The 15,774-nt window shown below is 51.9% G+C and overlaps 1 protein-coding gene across 2 annotated transcripts in view; it reads right to left on the reverse strand.

Annotated features, from left to right (window-relative positions):
* Positions 1 to 15,774, reverse strand: part of LOC111835473 (polycomb group RING finger protein 3) — a 42,854-nt gene that overhangs the window by 12,475 nt on the left and 14,605 nt on the right. For both annotated transcript variants that reach the window (XM_023795828.2, XM_023795830.2), the window contains exons 2-4: positions 12,313 to 12,414; positions 9,087 to 9,204; positions 2,280 to 2,376 (exon numbers count right to left, since the gene is read on the reverse strand). In XM_023795828.2, the coding sequence (XP_023651596.1) occupies positions 2,280 to 2,376; positions 9,087 to 9,204; positions 12,313 to 12,327 (230 nt within the window). In that variant the 5' untranslated portion in view covers positions 12,328 to 12,414. The remainder of the gene's footprint in view (positions 1 to 2,279; positions 2,377 to 9,086; positions 9,205 to 12,312; positions 12,415 to 15,774) is intronic.

Raw genomic sequence — 15,774 nt, forward strand, 5'->3', positions numbered from 1 at the left:
TCCCCAGCTCCTTACTCTTCTCTGACAGCACAGACATATGGGGGGTGTGCATCCTCTCCCCCCCCCCAGAGCAGACCAGCAGGCCAGCCTGCCCGCTGTCTATAGATGGTACCGCTGATCAGGCTCCTGAAAACAGGCCTCCGTTGTGCACTCCGGCCCCCACTAGGATTCAGTGACCCCACCCCCCAGTAGCCATCAGGGAGCCCCCCATTAGGGTTTACCCCCCCTCCTCCACATCCCCACCCCCATTGGCTCAGGAACCTTAAGAGTTCAGCGACCCCCTCCTCCCAGAAAAGGTCAGGGACCCTCTTAAAAGGATGATCGACAAGTTTCACCGTTACCTCAACACACGGGTGAACAGTTTTGACCATCATCCACCCCAAAAAGCTCTTCAATCGCTGGTTAAAACCAGCTGCTGACCACAGAGTTTAATAAACATGGCAGACAGCTGATCTGCTACAGCCAATCACTGTCCATCCCGGCTACCAAGTACAGCAGAGATTAAACAGACCGGTCCGTACGGCTTGCCAGAGCACAACCCCCTGAATAACAACTCAAAAACAAAACGAGCCTCTAAACAAAAACACGACGCTGGCCTGTAGAGCGCCTGGGGGGCGGCTGGTGCCCTGGGGGCGGCTGGTGCCCTGGGGGGCGGCTGGTGCCCTGGGGGGCGGCTGGTGCCCTGGGGGCGGCTGGTGCCCCGGGGGCGGCTGGTGCCCTGGGGGGCGGCTGGTGCCCTGGGGGCGGCTGGTGCCCCGGGGGCCTGCCACACAGGAAGGGGCGGCCTTTGTTTCCTGATCACGTCGCCTTTCCTTGATTAAACGAGCCTGGCAGCATCCCATGACCTCGGGAGGAGGCAACTCTGCGCAGACGAGTCTGCAGTCGCCGTGCGGCAGGGGCATGTACGAAAATAGACCTTTCATTTATTAATTTGTGTGCAACTGTGGTTTAATTATCTCTGACGCCAGAAAAATCTGCATAGTGGGGGAAGTTGGGGCTCTATAAAGCCACCCGCGGCACATCTCGGGACGGGCAGACCGTCGGTGCCAAAGCCGTCAGAAGGGCACCTGGGGCGTTGCGGCCGGCTGCTGGTATCGCCGGCGCATTACGTGCCACGGAGGATTCCAGAAACATGGATGGAGTGAGACCAACGGAGCGCTTTGCCCGCAGGTACGGACAACGGGGCAGATCCTCTGACCCGTCTGCTATCGTCCCGCCCGAAGATGCGCAGATCCGAAAGTCCCGCTCCATGTAGGGTCAGTCGGACAGGCGAAGCGGGACGAGGTCATAGGCGACGGAGGAGAGCAGCCAGCCGGCCGATTGCTGGAATAAAACCCCGGGAGTGCCTCCCCACCTCGGGACGGACGGGAATTACGGAAGCGGATTAAAAATAAACCGCCGTCCTGACAGGCCGTGTGCGCGTGTGAACGGAATGCCCCCCCACCATGCACAAATGATGCTGTCAGACAGACTACAAGCCGAGCAGGTGGCAGGACAGCCAAAGGGCGTCATGGGGCTTCAAATGTCAGCACAAGTCCTCAGTCTAGTATGGTGCAGCAGCGAGGTCCTGCAGGTGAGCTATTAGGGGGGAAAAAAACTGCTAAAACTTTTAAAAATGTTTACAGGGAAAGTCTGGATGGGGTCCAGGGCCGGCCGCCGATTGGCCAGCAGAGAACTGGCCAGCCGGCGGGGTGTCGGTTCACAGACGGCATACTGGGAGGGTGCCGACTCCCATCATGCTCAGCAAGAGAGTCCACCTGCCTGACAGGAGCCCCCGGTGAGCAGGGGAGGGGCGCTGAGGTTAACATTCTTTGAGCTTCTAACAGAAAGAACAGTCACACGGGCAAATGGTGGGGACGCTGTCGTGTTAGTGCAGCTGTATAATTTATAAACCTCACTGTCGGGGTGGGTACAAAGGTAACAAAATAATCTCCATGATAAAGTGACGGTTCTGGGCAGGACTGAGGGAGGCGTGGAGGTGTGGGCGAGGACATCACGCCCTCTTCGCTGATCGGGATGACCTGAGCGTGTAACAGCGACTTCTGGGTGAGACTCCCTCAACCTGTGTGGGTCTGGGCTGCCACAACCGCACTGCCGAAAGCCCAGAGGCCCTGGCGGAAGGACTCACCGCCTACACAGGTACTCGCAAGCGCACACACTTACACACACACACACACACACTGGGGTTTGCGATGCATTAATGGCGCCCTCTACTGGCCATCTTCTTAACGACGCCGAGCTGAAATCTCGTATGGAGTTGTGAGGGCTGTGTCGCTTACCCGATGTACTGAAGGGGGTGGCTCTGATGAATCACAATCCTGCACGTGGGACAGGTGTTATTCTCCTCCAGGTATTTCACCAAGCAGCTCCTGCAGACTTAAGAGGAGAGAGACACTCGCTTAGACCAAAGTCACACTCGGAACTCTACAAACCAATACGGTCCCCCCCCCCAGTGGTACCTCTTAGGCACTATTACAGTCGGCAATGTCATTTTAATAAGTCTGAGCGTGTCAAAGGACATCCCTTCCATTTGATCACGTACCAGGAAATGAGCTAATGAGATTACATTACGACAAAGCGTATAATGGACGTGTAATGGTCTTTGATTGAGTGCTGAGAGAGAGCCAACTGCTGTTCTACAAAGTCACCTTGTAATTGAAGATTCTCACCCATAAGCCATGGGACAGCCATTCATTTCTGGCCCGATGGCGCCATCTACTGTACAGCAAATTACTTGCGCCTTGGAATCACAGTGTGGGGTCGTCGTGCTGTTAATCACTGTGTTTGAAACAGGAACAGGCTCCACAGCCTGCTGGTGAATACAGGTGCTCGATTCCAAGTCACAGAGTCACTTTAATTAGGATGCGATTTATGGATTTAAGTGAAAGCGGTGATTTCCTAGCACACAACGCAGCCCTTGAACTACTGGCTGAACAGCAGGTTAACTGGACTCTGTGTCCCTAAAGCTTCGGGAAATTAGGACGTTTCTATTCCCCAATCACCCTAGAATCCGCATCCCCATCACCGTTCAGTGGGCAGTTTATTTATGCCAGCTGGGCGACGCCAAACCGCAAGCAGAATGATTTGTATTTCAAAGCCTGTTGGAGAGCAATAGGGTGTTCAGCGTCGCCCTGGGGAGTCTAAGTGCTTTGTGGAGGGTCGGAGCCAATTTAAACCTCCTCCACCCCCAACCCCCCCACCCCCGAAACGAGGCCAGAGGGATTCTGTGGCTGCTGTTTAGCCAATTGCTCCCTCCTGCTAGTCAATAACTTTCACGCAGAGTCACAAAAAAATATTACATATTCAACACAAGCTTGCCATCATTTTTAAATCATTATCTCAACAGATAAATACAAACATTTTTATTTTAAAAAAATGATAAGTTTAAGATGAAAAATATGCTCTAGTAGCAGGGGGGCGTCACATGGACAGGGGGGCGGGGGGGCGTCACATGGACAGGGGGGCGGGGGGCGTCACATGGACAGGGGGGCGGGGGGGCGTCACATGGACAGGGGGGCGGGGGGGCGTCACATGGACAGGGTGGCGGGGGGGCGTCACACGGACAGGGTGGCGGGGGGGCGTCACATGGACAGGGGGGCGTCACATGGACAGGGTGGCGGGGGGGCATCACATGGACAGGGGGGCGTCACATGGACAGGGTGGCGGGGGGGCATCACATGGACAGGGGGGCGTCACATGGACAGGGTGGTGGGGGGGCGTCACATGGACAGGGCGGTGGGGGGGCGTCACACGGACAGGGGGGCGGGGGGGTGTCACACGGACAGGGTGGTGGGGGGGCGTCACATGGACAGGGGGGCGTCACATGGACAGGGTGGTGGGGGGACGTCACACGGACAGGGCGGTGGGGGGGCGTCACATGGACAGGGGGGCGTCACATGGACAGGGGGGCGTCACATGGACAGGGGGGCGGGGGGGCGTCACACGGACAGGGTGGCGGGGGGGCGTCACATGGACAGGGGGGCATCACATGGACAGGGTGGCGGGGGGGCATCACATGGACAGGGGGGCGTCACATGGACAGGGCGGCGGGGGGGCGTCACATGGACAGGGGGGCATCACATGGACAGGGTGGTGGGGGGGCGTCACATGGACAGGGCGGTGGGGGGGCGTCACATGGACGGGGGGGCGTCACATGGACAGGGTGGTGGGGGGGCGTCACATGGACAGGGTGGCGTCACATGGACAGGGTGGCGTCACATGGACAGGGTGGTGGGGGGGCGTCACATGGACAGGGTGGCAGGGGGGCAGGGGGGCGTCACATGGACAGGGTGGCGGGGGGGCGTCACATGGACAGGGCGGCGGGGGGGCGTCACACAGACAGGGCGGGGAGGTCACATGTCTGCCCCCCTTCCCCAGCCTTTCAGCATCACATTTTTGTTGATCTTGCAAGTATGGGGGGAGTCTGACAGACATGACAAAAGAAAACAATGAAAAGGATATTATATTGTCGCAGAATAAGTAGCATGTTGTTATAATAAATTACAATGTAGTCGGGGTCTTTATGATATATTGCTTAAAATACTCCTGAGAAGACAGACTGTCCAAGCAGTTAGGGCCACCATAACCAGATGGGGAGTATTTCAATTAAATGTATTTAAAATGTTTTAAATTACTTTTAAGTATTTCGCAATTTGTATATTACTGGACAGAAAAAAATCTGATACAATTTGTATCAAAATACTTTGAGAGATTGTATTTTATATATTTAAAATACTTAAAATTTCTAATGAAATATGTTTTACTTATTTATTTTCTGCCATTTTAAGAACCTTCATCACCAGCCTTACACACCTTTAAATACAGCCCACAACCGGTTTTGGCTAGGTGCAAGTAAATCTCGCAGTACATCCTGTTGAGCCCAGCTTGCTCGTTGCAAACTTCATTTCCCATGAGCAGCAATCCAAAGAAAGACGCGCCGAGCACCAACGCAGCTAACTGATTTAAGGTAATGTATGCAGTGAAATATACCGTCAGATACTGCTGAATGTCAGTATAGGACAGAGAATTAAAGCAATTAGCAAACAGCAGTGCTTGTGCTCTAACTTGTGAATTAAGTTGCTAGCGGCTTTCTAGTTAACTCCGACAGGCATGCACAGGCAGCGGCAACTTGTGGTTCGTTATATACACAAGACTTAATTAGCGATAAATCAGGCTAGCTACGTTTGTTCCTAATTACGAAATAAAATTTCTATCAGCTAAACAGCTAAATAGCCTCTGAGCCAGTGTAATAGAGAGAACCGACTGGGGAACATGACATTGCTAATTACACGCATAGCCCCTTTGTTTTTTGAGTGTAAACAGTTTCTTCTCTGAGTTTGCGTGTATTCGGCACCTATTCACACATTACGATAATTAAGAAAGTGTTGGTGCGCCTACTTGTGTGTGCACACGCACGAATCCGCACCCCTGTCAGCCATCGCCACACATTCTGTGGGAAACACTGGGTATAAATTACAAACGGTTACGATCTCGTGTCACGGTTCTGAAAGAGGGAACTGCGACATCGCCCCCCCCCCAACCACGACTCACTGCTGCAGGTGCATTACGTTCTCTCTCTCTCATTACCTTATTAATGTTACAAAAGTCATTTTTCATTTCACAAATACTACTATAATACATGTAAATCACAAAATTATAATTTTATTTAAGGCCAAGCTGTATATTTTGTAAATATTACACATTACTAGGGTTGTAATGGTACACCTCTTGGTCATGTACCACTACTATTTTACATGTATTTTGAATTACAAATTACTTGTATTGTAATTAAATACAAAATACTCTTGTTAGAAATGTTATTATTTTGTTACATTTAATGAGCAACTATCTGTAATTTGTAACAAGGTACAAGTATTTGTGCCCATCTCTGATCGTACCACGTCGGATAAAAGCCCAGTAAAATTCCACTGTAGGCTTTCCCTTATTTCGTACGAGACAGCGTGGGTCCCTCGCAGGGTCGAGCCTTAGCATGCCAAACTGCGGCGCACCCTCACTGGCGCCCCCTGTGCCTGGCACGCAGTCCGTCGCGCGCAGCGCAATGCCAATCAACTCAGGTTTCTTCTCCTTTTTCTTGCAACACAGGGAATGCCCTGCCATATTCTATAGGATAAAAACCACCTTTCAGTCATCCAATCCAAAAGGCTTCCACTGCCCCCAAATCTCACCCCTAACAGCCCAGAGGGCGACGGGGGCCCCAGGCAATATCCTTCCTCTTGGGTAGCCGAAAGCTTCTTCAGTGTAAAACCTCAGGCCTCCAGGGTAAGAAAATTCATCACGTTACTTTACAGCAATCCTTTAGCGGCCGTACTTAACCTGAGGGTGATTTCCCCAGCCTCTGCTTCAGGGCTCAAATGACGGGGGGTGGGGGGGCTGCAGGTTAGGGCTCTGTGCCCGTGATGGGAAGGTCGCCGGTTTGAATCCCTGGCCTGCCAAACTGATGGCACTGTTTGGCCCCTGAGCAAAGCCTTAAACCCCCATTTGTTCGAGAGCCACTGCGGGGCCAATCCCACAATGTGACACCCCCCCCCCCAAGCTTGCTCTCACCCCTCTGTGTGTCTCATGGAGGGCAAGTTTGGGTAGGTAAAAAGAGAATTTCCCTATGGGGATCAATAAAGTACTCTGTTCTACAGAATTCACCCCCACATTTTTGATTTCGGGGGAGATAACGACACGGGAAAGCCGTTCTTCTATCTTCCAGAGAGCATCTGTAGCCCACACTCCCTTTCCCTGCAGTAGCTACCCCCCCCCCCCCCCCCCGCCTGGCCTGGCCTGGCCTGGCCTGGCCCCCACCCCCGTCTGAGCACAAACACGCTGACGAAGGCTTCTCGCTGTGACACAGTCCGTGTTTGTTTTCAACAATGGCTCAGATCTACGGTGTCCCAAACAGCAGAGCCGGGCTCTGGAGAGACCACAAGCCTGACCTAACAGGCAAGGAATCGAGCAGCTCTGGAGGGGGCGTGACAGCTTTACCGCGGGGGGAATCGTTCGGTGGGCCATGAGGAGCAGAAGACCTCCTCAAACAGTCTTAAAGAGGCAGGGAGATCCAGGCCCCAGTAGCTGAAGCTTTCCAATGCAGCTCACGCGTTCTTCTGATTTGACTGAGAAAGTTCCCATAATGCCCCATAGTACTTGGTCAATTAATAAGGCCTCCCAGGTAGAATGCACTCCGAAACCCCACCACCACCCCCCCCCCTTCCTGACCAACTGAATGGAACTTTACAAGCTTTCAATGGTTTTAGTACTCAGCAGAGAAATTTAATTGGCTGAGGTAGGAGTGGGAGGCAGGGCCTCGTGCAGCAGAACCCGCAGCCTGACTCAGTTGAGGATAACGGTCCTTCGACAGCTGTGCTGTGCTGTGCTGTGTGGTGTGGTGCCCCCCCCCCCCCCACTTCGCTCTGGTCTTCGGAACTCAAAATGCAGGATATTTCATATGTTTTTTTATATTCCAGTTAAATTTTTGATTATTTTCCTCTGCGTTTTCAATTATATTCGAAGAGCATCCATTATGTATTATGGAGCTTATGGAGAATACAGAGTTCCGGATTTTACTAGAATAAGGCCACCACACACCTAGGACATCAGAACCCACCGAAGGGCAGAGTTTGGGCCAAAAATCCATTAAGGCCTCAATACAGTCATCGAGTAACGGTTTTGAAAGGAACCCCCCCCCCCCCCCGATCCTCAAATGCAAGCGTCTTTCCGATGCTATGACTCATGGGAACTCCGTGTTCACCAGTGATAGAATAAAACGTGAAAGCTGCAGTGGCCCAGCTGAAGATACTCAGCGGGCAAAAAAACGAAGGTCTCTGAACATGTAAAAAGCAGGATTCAGTCCATCAGCAGGTCTGCAGACACAGAAGCACGCTGAAAATTAATCTCCTCCTGCGCTTGGGCGACCCAGTTTGCTCTGAGCATGTGCCAGCACAAAAACACACACAAAAATCCCCAAAATGAAAGCACGATTTATTTCTCTACTTCTTGACAGTGACAATACTTTAGCATTTAACGGTCTCAGTTACAGACATCACCGTTAAATTCCTTTCTCCCCATGCAGAAAAGCGAGTCAATCCTGCATTATTATAAGATTTGAGTTGCTGGAGGTTATTCATGCCATTATCGTTCCTATTACAATTAGTAATTTGCAGGTATTGGTTCGCAAACAAGGACCTAAGAATCGATAATGGCGCGCTTTCAAAATACGACCACCAGGTGGAGGGATAGAGCAGACGAGCCAAATTCACCTCAACTGAACTGCAATCACCTCAACTGAACTACTTTTTGTCTTGGAGGGGGTTGAGGTGGAGGGGGGGGATTGGAACCAGACAGAATAATGACGCTACACTAACTGCAAACCATGAGAACAGACCCGAAAAGAGGTTTAAAGAAAAACCAAAGTCAAAGAAAGGAAGAAAAAAAGTTTTAAATCCTTGATTTCAGTGCACACATGCAAGGTACACTGCAGTGTGATTTATAAATGCTCTTTTGAATACATTAGAGCGGCACAATATTTTAGCTCGCGGCTTAAAAAAAATACAACAACACATTAATGCTAAACCCATACAACTGTTCCATACATCTTGATTGGTTCATTAAGGGAACCACATGATCTGTCGGACTAATCACCACACTCATGTGTAACGGTCCTGCTCTGGAATTAGAGAAAACCATAATATTGTACAAGAAAGGCGCAGCCAAAGCCTACAGAGAGAAGCCCTGTTCTAGTTCATAGGCTTGAGGCCAAGTGACTGCATGATCCAGCTCTCTAACTAGTGACTCTGTCCTAAGTTCTGAGCAAGGCTGTTTACATCATGGAACGCGAGGCGAGATGCAGCTCTGAAAGGTGTTTAGAAGGATAAATCTGCAAGTCGGATGTCACCCCAACCCTGGTGCCCTAAGGTGCACATTGGCTTCTATTCCAACTGAACTCTTAATGCATCGACCACGACAGACAGACGTGACCAGACTGAGAAGAAGCTCAAACAGCATATATCGGGAGAGGCATGTTTTTAATGCACGAGTTCTGACAGACCTGCGAACAGGGCAGCATCATAGCATCAGGTACTCACAGGTGTGTAAGCACTCGGTGACGGTGGTGGCATCAATCAGGTAGCCCTCACAAAGGCGACAGGTGATGTGGGCGTTGATATCCCAAAGCTTGATCCTCCTGGTCAGCATCTCAGGGTTCTGGGTAAGTGGCATGGGGAGAAGGGAGGTAGATGCCGATTTAGTCCAAGTGCCACTAGGGGGCAGCAGAGAGCACAGTGTTTAGAAGCCTGGACAACAAGTTAGAAGGCTGAATATTTGATATCATGAGAAGACAGTAATCCCCTTAATCTGTTTCAGTAACAGTCTCCTTTTTAACCATAGTAATTAAAAATTATAACATCTAAACTGTACGGGACAATTTTAATTGCGCAAATTAGGTCTTCTAAAAGTACGGTCATCCATCAACTTATATTGTATCTAGTAATGTCCGACAGCAATAATGTCCCATAAGAGCCTTAATAAAATTTATCAAGAGACGTCCGAAGCAGACATAGTGGATGTTCTCGGACGTGTGCACTACGGGGAAAGAACCAAAACAAACCAATTGTGCTGCCACTACAGAGGTTAAGGTAAATGTGTGTTACATTGTATCTTGTGTTATACAGTATATTTGATCTCTCGCCTGTAATGACTGAGCTACGTCCAGATGGATTTATGTCCTCATTTGTGGGGTGAAACCCGGACACAAGTCACTGGATACTTGTACTTCATTCTAATCCCTAACTGGGAGGCTGGTTTCTCAACTGGCTCATGACCTGGACCTTCAACCCCAACTGGTCCCGGGATCGGCTGGCTCTGCTTTATAAGTTTTATGTTGCTTTGACAAATAAACTAAATGTATAAAAACATGCTTCTATCAGTGCTTACCCAGTAAAGGGACACAGATACATGGATGGACAGACGGATGGACGGCCAGACAGACAGAGAGAGAGACAGACAGACAGACAGACGGATGGACGGCCAGACATACAGAGAGACAGACAGACAGACAGACAGACAGAGGAATGGACAGACGGATGGACGGAGACAGACAGACGGACGGCCAGACGGACGGACGGACGGACAGATGACCAGACAGACGGCCAGACAGACAGACAGACGGATGGACAGACGGACAGAGAGAGAGACAGACAGAAGGATGGACAGACGGACGGACGGACAGACAGACAGACGGCCAGACAGACGGACGGACGGACAGACAGATGGCCAGACAGACAGACGGACGGACAGACAGAGAGAGAGACAGACGGACAGAGAGAGACAGACAGACAGAGAGACGGACAGAGACAGACAGACGGACAGACGGACAGACGGACGGACAGACGGACGGACAGACGGACGGACAGACGGACCGACAGACGGACGGACCGACAGACGGACGGACCGACAGACGGACGGACAGTCCCCCAAGAGAAAGACACGGGCGCTCAGCTGAAGGCAGGAGTGCCATTTACAGCCCTGGATAAGAATCGAGAAATGCCATTGCAGCCAGACCCCCCCCCCACGGAGTTCACCACACTGAGTCACGCCTCTTTGTTCATGGCGGGACACCAGGCTCTCGGCCCACGGCAAAGGATTAACGGGGCAGGCGGCAGCTTGGTCTCCACAGCCGAAAGACACAGACCCTCTTGAAAACGTGCGCGGCCTTCACTGTGGCCGGTCCCGGGCAGCCCTGGGCCCGGGTGACGAGTTCACAGAGCACGCAGTGTGACAGGCGAGAAGACACCCCAAGTAGACAAGGGGGGATTGCAGGGAGCTGAATAGAGGTCCAGTAAGACAATCCAATTCGCTAAAAGCAGACGGTACTTCCCCACTACCCAGAGACTCAAATAGCAGACTGTTTTCCTAGTGCAGGGACCTGGACAAATGTATGACTGATTGAAAAGATACACTATATTGACAGAAGTATTGGGACACCTGGCCTTTACACCTACAGAAACTTTTAAGACATTTCATCCTAAATCCATAGGCATTAATACGGAGTTTGTCCCCCCTTTGCACCTATAACAGCTGCCACTCTTCTGGGAAGGCCTTCGACAAGTTTATGGAGTGTGTCTGTGGGAATTTTTGCCCATTCATCCAGAAGAGCATTTCTGAGGTCAGGCACTGATGGTGGACATGAAGGCCTGGCTCACAATCTCCATTCTAGTTCGTCTCATAGGAGTTCGATGGGTTTGAGGTCAGGGCAGTCAAGTTCTTCTGCACCAGATTCACCCAACCATGTCTTTATGGACCTTGCTTTGTGCACCGGGGCACAGTCATGCTGGAAGAGAAAAGGGGCTCCTGTTCTCACAAAGCTGGAAGCATGGAATTGTCTAAAATATCTGTGTATGCTGAAACACTAAAAGTTCCCTGCACTAGAACTAATAAACCCCTGATAAACAGCCCCACACCATTATCCCTCCTCCACCAAACTTTACAGTTGGCACAATGCAGTCAGGCAGGTAACGTTCTCCAGGCATCTGCCGAACCCAGACCCGTCCATCAGACTGCCAGACAGAGAAGCGTGACTCGTCAGTCACAGAACATGTTTCCACAGCTCCAGAGTCCAGTGGCAGCGTGCTTTACCCCACTCCATCCGACGCTTTGGCACTGCACTTGGTGATGTGAGGCTAGATTGGAATATCTAGCAGGGAGCTTGCTAGCAACGAACTGACTTATTGCAGGTGGCCTCCTATGACAGTACCACAGTTGAATTCGCTGAGCGCTTCAGAATGTCCCATTCTTTCACAAATATTTGCAAACCTGACTGCATGGCGAGGTGTTTGATTTTATACACCTGTGGCAACGGGTCTGAATGAAACAGCTGAACGCAATGATTAATAGGCGTGTCCCAATATTTTGTCCAGAAGTCCATAAATATTCACATATGATATCAGCAGTAGCTGAACCTGTTACAAACTGTGGGGGGGGGCACTATGTGAAGTGTGTGACGGTTAAGGGGAAGAGCCCGGCGCCACTCACATTTTTAGCCACTTGCCGTTTGTTCCCTATTTTAGATCCCAGTTTGCTTTTTTTAGCTGGTTGGCTGTTGAAGCTTTAGCGGAAGTAAGTCTGGACTCATCGCCAACCGCCCGCAGTTTACAGTGCAGCCGTTTACACCCAGGACAGTTTAACGCGGACGGGGAGCGCGGGGGGGGGAGGTGAGGAAGGCAAATGTAAAGTCAGGCTTGTCTTGCTGAGATGTGGACATATTCTACTTAAGGGCAGGCCTTCCTGGAACAGGGAGGGGGAGCCGGGTCTTACCCCTAAAGCCGCCATGTATCTTCGACTGACAACGTGAAGACCACCTCTCTTCCGGCGGGTTAGCGGCGTTAGCTGTGCATCGCGGGAGGAGACTTCATGAGGCTGGGGAGAGACAGCAGGCCGGGAGGTTAGTCAAAAAGTCAGGAGCTACATGCGAGATCTGTGATCTTACTCCATAAACTGGGTTAAAGACACAACACACTAGAAGTGAAACTTCTTCACAAGTATGAAACCTGGTCTCCAATGGCCAGTCTGAGGTGTCCACCAGATCGCCAGGCCTAGTGGTAGAACTTAGAGCACAGAAATGGCCCAAGTGCAGAGCACATAGATCTACGCATCAACTGCTTCAGCAGTCCTCCTGGACTTCTGTGGTCCTCAGGCAGTGATATTGCCTCACACACACAGCGCTACAGCGATTACTGTACAGCAGGACCCGTCCCATCACCAGCACATTAACAGGGCTTATTCATGAACCACAAACAAACCATCATAAACCACTGAAGAGCAAAGCAACACCTGAATCTGTTTCGCTGAGCTGATGAATAACGCACACATGCTGAGATGTTTCAGTTACTAATCACTTACTGTCGGGCTGCAAAAAATACAAATACTAATGGTTATTTTTTGTTTGGTCGTTCAGGCAGGTTCTGTGGCGTAAATGTAAGATATTTCTGGTCCGAAAGCCTGCTGTAGAAACACACAAACACTATGGAGGCTAAACGGTTACCATAACAACAGGGCCCGCGAGGGAGCGTGGTGTCGCAGATGGGGAAGGGCGGAGGACTGTACACCATACGTCAAACCCATAACTCAAGCCACCACGTAAACCCCAAACCCCCCCCCCCTCGCATGGCGCCGTGCCATGAGGTCCGTTGGTCTCGTATTAGGCGTGAACGCTGAGTGGCTATGGGAAAACCCGACACTCCGCCAACCTGTCACCGTGTAAGTGGTCGCGACAGCAGGGGGCACTGCGGCTAAGGACACGGGCTTCGGCTCAGATGGCAGAAGGTTTAGATCCCACTAGTTAGCCTGAGCTTAAAAAAGCCCTTTGGGCTAAGAATACAAGACAGATCCTGAAGTTAGCTGGGACCTTAGTTCTGTGAGAAATACCACCATTAGTGCGTCTATCGTGTGACAAACAGAAACAGCTTCGGTTCACCAATTCATCATCCTCCAAATGCCTGCTGCAGTGCTTCTCCACCTGCTCGTCAGGGACCCCCAGAAGCTCCATGGTTTTGCTGCCTTCCAGCTCCCTGCCAGACAATCCACATTTTCGCTGGGAGAGAGCAAAAGACCTCAATCCCAGAGGCACCAAAAGTCACCTTGGGCCCCCCATTCTCCTTACATTATACATTATACAATTTTATGTATTCAAGGGCCCCAGTAAAGTGCTGGGCCCCTGAATCTACCAGGGTATCCATGCCCTTACTGTGGCCCCTGTAAAGTGCTGGGGGCCTGAATCCGCCAGGGTATCCAGGCCCCTACTGTGGCCCCTGTATAGTACTGGGCCCCCTGAATCCGCCAGGGTATCCAGGCCCCTACTGTGGCCCCTGTAAAGTGCTGGGGCCCCTGAATCTGCCAGGGTATCCAGGCCCCTACTGTGGCCCCTGTAAAGTGCTGGGGCCCTGAATCTGCCAGGGTATCCAGGCCCCTACTGTGGCCCCTGTATAGTGCTGGGCCCCCTGAATCTGCCAGGGTATCCAGGCCTCTACTGTGGCCCCTGTAAAGTGCTGGCCCCCCTAAATCCGCCAGGGTATCCAGGCCCTATGACACATCTCCCTACAGGAAGAACATGCAAACTGAGATTCAAATCCTTATCCCCTCAGGTATGAGGCAACAGCGCCATCCATCGAGCCACTGCGCCAGTGCACCACTGAACCACTCCATACAGCAGCCAGATTAAACAGTTTTGATTTTAGTTTTTAATGTTTGTCTCACTTTATTTCAAGGGGAAAGGTATAGGAGTTAAAGAAGAGGTACTATAGGAGATGAGTAAATGTTCCGTCATGGTCAATCAGCAAACGCCTCAAACATTGTTGGGGCTGGTTTAACGTTCTGTAGGTGTGGAGGATTAACCAGAAGTCAACCGGACGCCCACCTACAGGCCAGAGGAGGAGCGGTACAAGAGCAACACCGCGGGAAAGAGCACAGACCCACCGTGCTGACGTGGTGCCCCTTAGTGTTGACTGCTGAGAGTCTGTAGTGCACCCCCAGAAATTGGCCTATCGCACTGATTTGCCCCCATGTTCACTGGGCCTGGCAGCTGACCTTTCCGGAATCAGACCTGCTCCCTCACGGGGCCCGGTCGCCTTTCAGCCCCCGCGGTCTCTAGCACGAAGGTCACCGTCCTATCCAGCTGGCCGTCCTGTAAGGTAGGCCCGCAGCCTGGGAGGAAGTCACGGCACGGTATGCACCCAGCTCCACGTTCCCTTTTTAAAAACGGCAGCTCGTTCTTCTGCTCCGATTTAATCCCCACTCGGGGGATAAAAGAGCGCGGTCGGCATTATGGAGGTGGGGCCCCCGAAAAGTCAGCCTCGTGACTCACCCGAGTGCATCTGACGCACACGGATGAGCCCCAGGGGCGCCCCCCCGTACCGCCAGCCCAGAGCGGTGTGCTAATTAAGCGGCTTTAATAAACGCCGACGCTGGCTTCCCGCCGAAGGGTGGGGACGCATATTCCAGGAGGATCAGAGGAATGGCATCAATAGAGCAGGCCGCCACCAAAGCTGATCAGCGGCATTGCTGGGGACAGCCGTCACATTCATTGGGGGGGGGGGGGGGGGGGGGAAATCAAAGACATGCACCCCAGGGACAAACAGGTAATGAAGATTTAGGGTTTCGAACCTTCCTTGTCTGCATAATCTACCAAGCCTAGGGTTGCTGACCCCCCCCCCCCCTAAAAAAAAATATATATATTTCTGGCTGTAGGCGTGACACACACAGATGTCTGTGTCCCCCAAACAACACCTGCATGTCACCAGCAAACCGAAGTCCGATTACCGGCGGCTCGGTTCTGTCGTAGACTCTCCTCTATCAGCAGAATCACAAGCTCGGAACATCCTGTCCCCAAAAAACGACTGGTGGAAAAAACACAAGGAGAGGAGCATCTCCAGAGCAATCCTGGACTTCCAAGGTGGGGGGGGGGGGGAGGTTATGGGTTTGGTCCAACCATCAACCTCTGGGCCCCTTCATGGAAACGCAGCCCATGTGTGCTAAGCCTCTCACGGACACGCGGCACGGTCTGCAGGTCCCGGGTGCCTCGCAGCTGCTTGGGTTGCGCAAGGCTGGCAGTTAGGAGGAAAGGCGCCGGGCGTACCCGCTCCGCCGGCTCGCCACGCCAGAGAGCTTCCCCTGGAAAAGCCGTCGCTTGATGGAAGCCAGGCCTGCGCTTCCTCAAATCTCAAGGCCCTCAAGGCGGGGGCTGATCCTGTTTGCTTCTCTCTCTCGAAGCACATACGGCTG

The sequence above is a fragment of the Paramormyrops kingsleyae genome, chromosome 12 (genome assembly GCF_048594095.1).
Source record: "Paramormyrops kingsleyae isolate MSU_618 chromosome 12, PKINGS_0.4, whole genome shotgun sequence".
Classification (NCBI taxonomy): domain Eukaryota; kingdom Metazoa; phylum Chordata; class Actinopteri; order Osteoglossiformes; family Mormyridae; genus Paramormyrops; species Paramormyrops kingsleyae.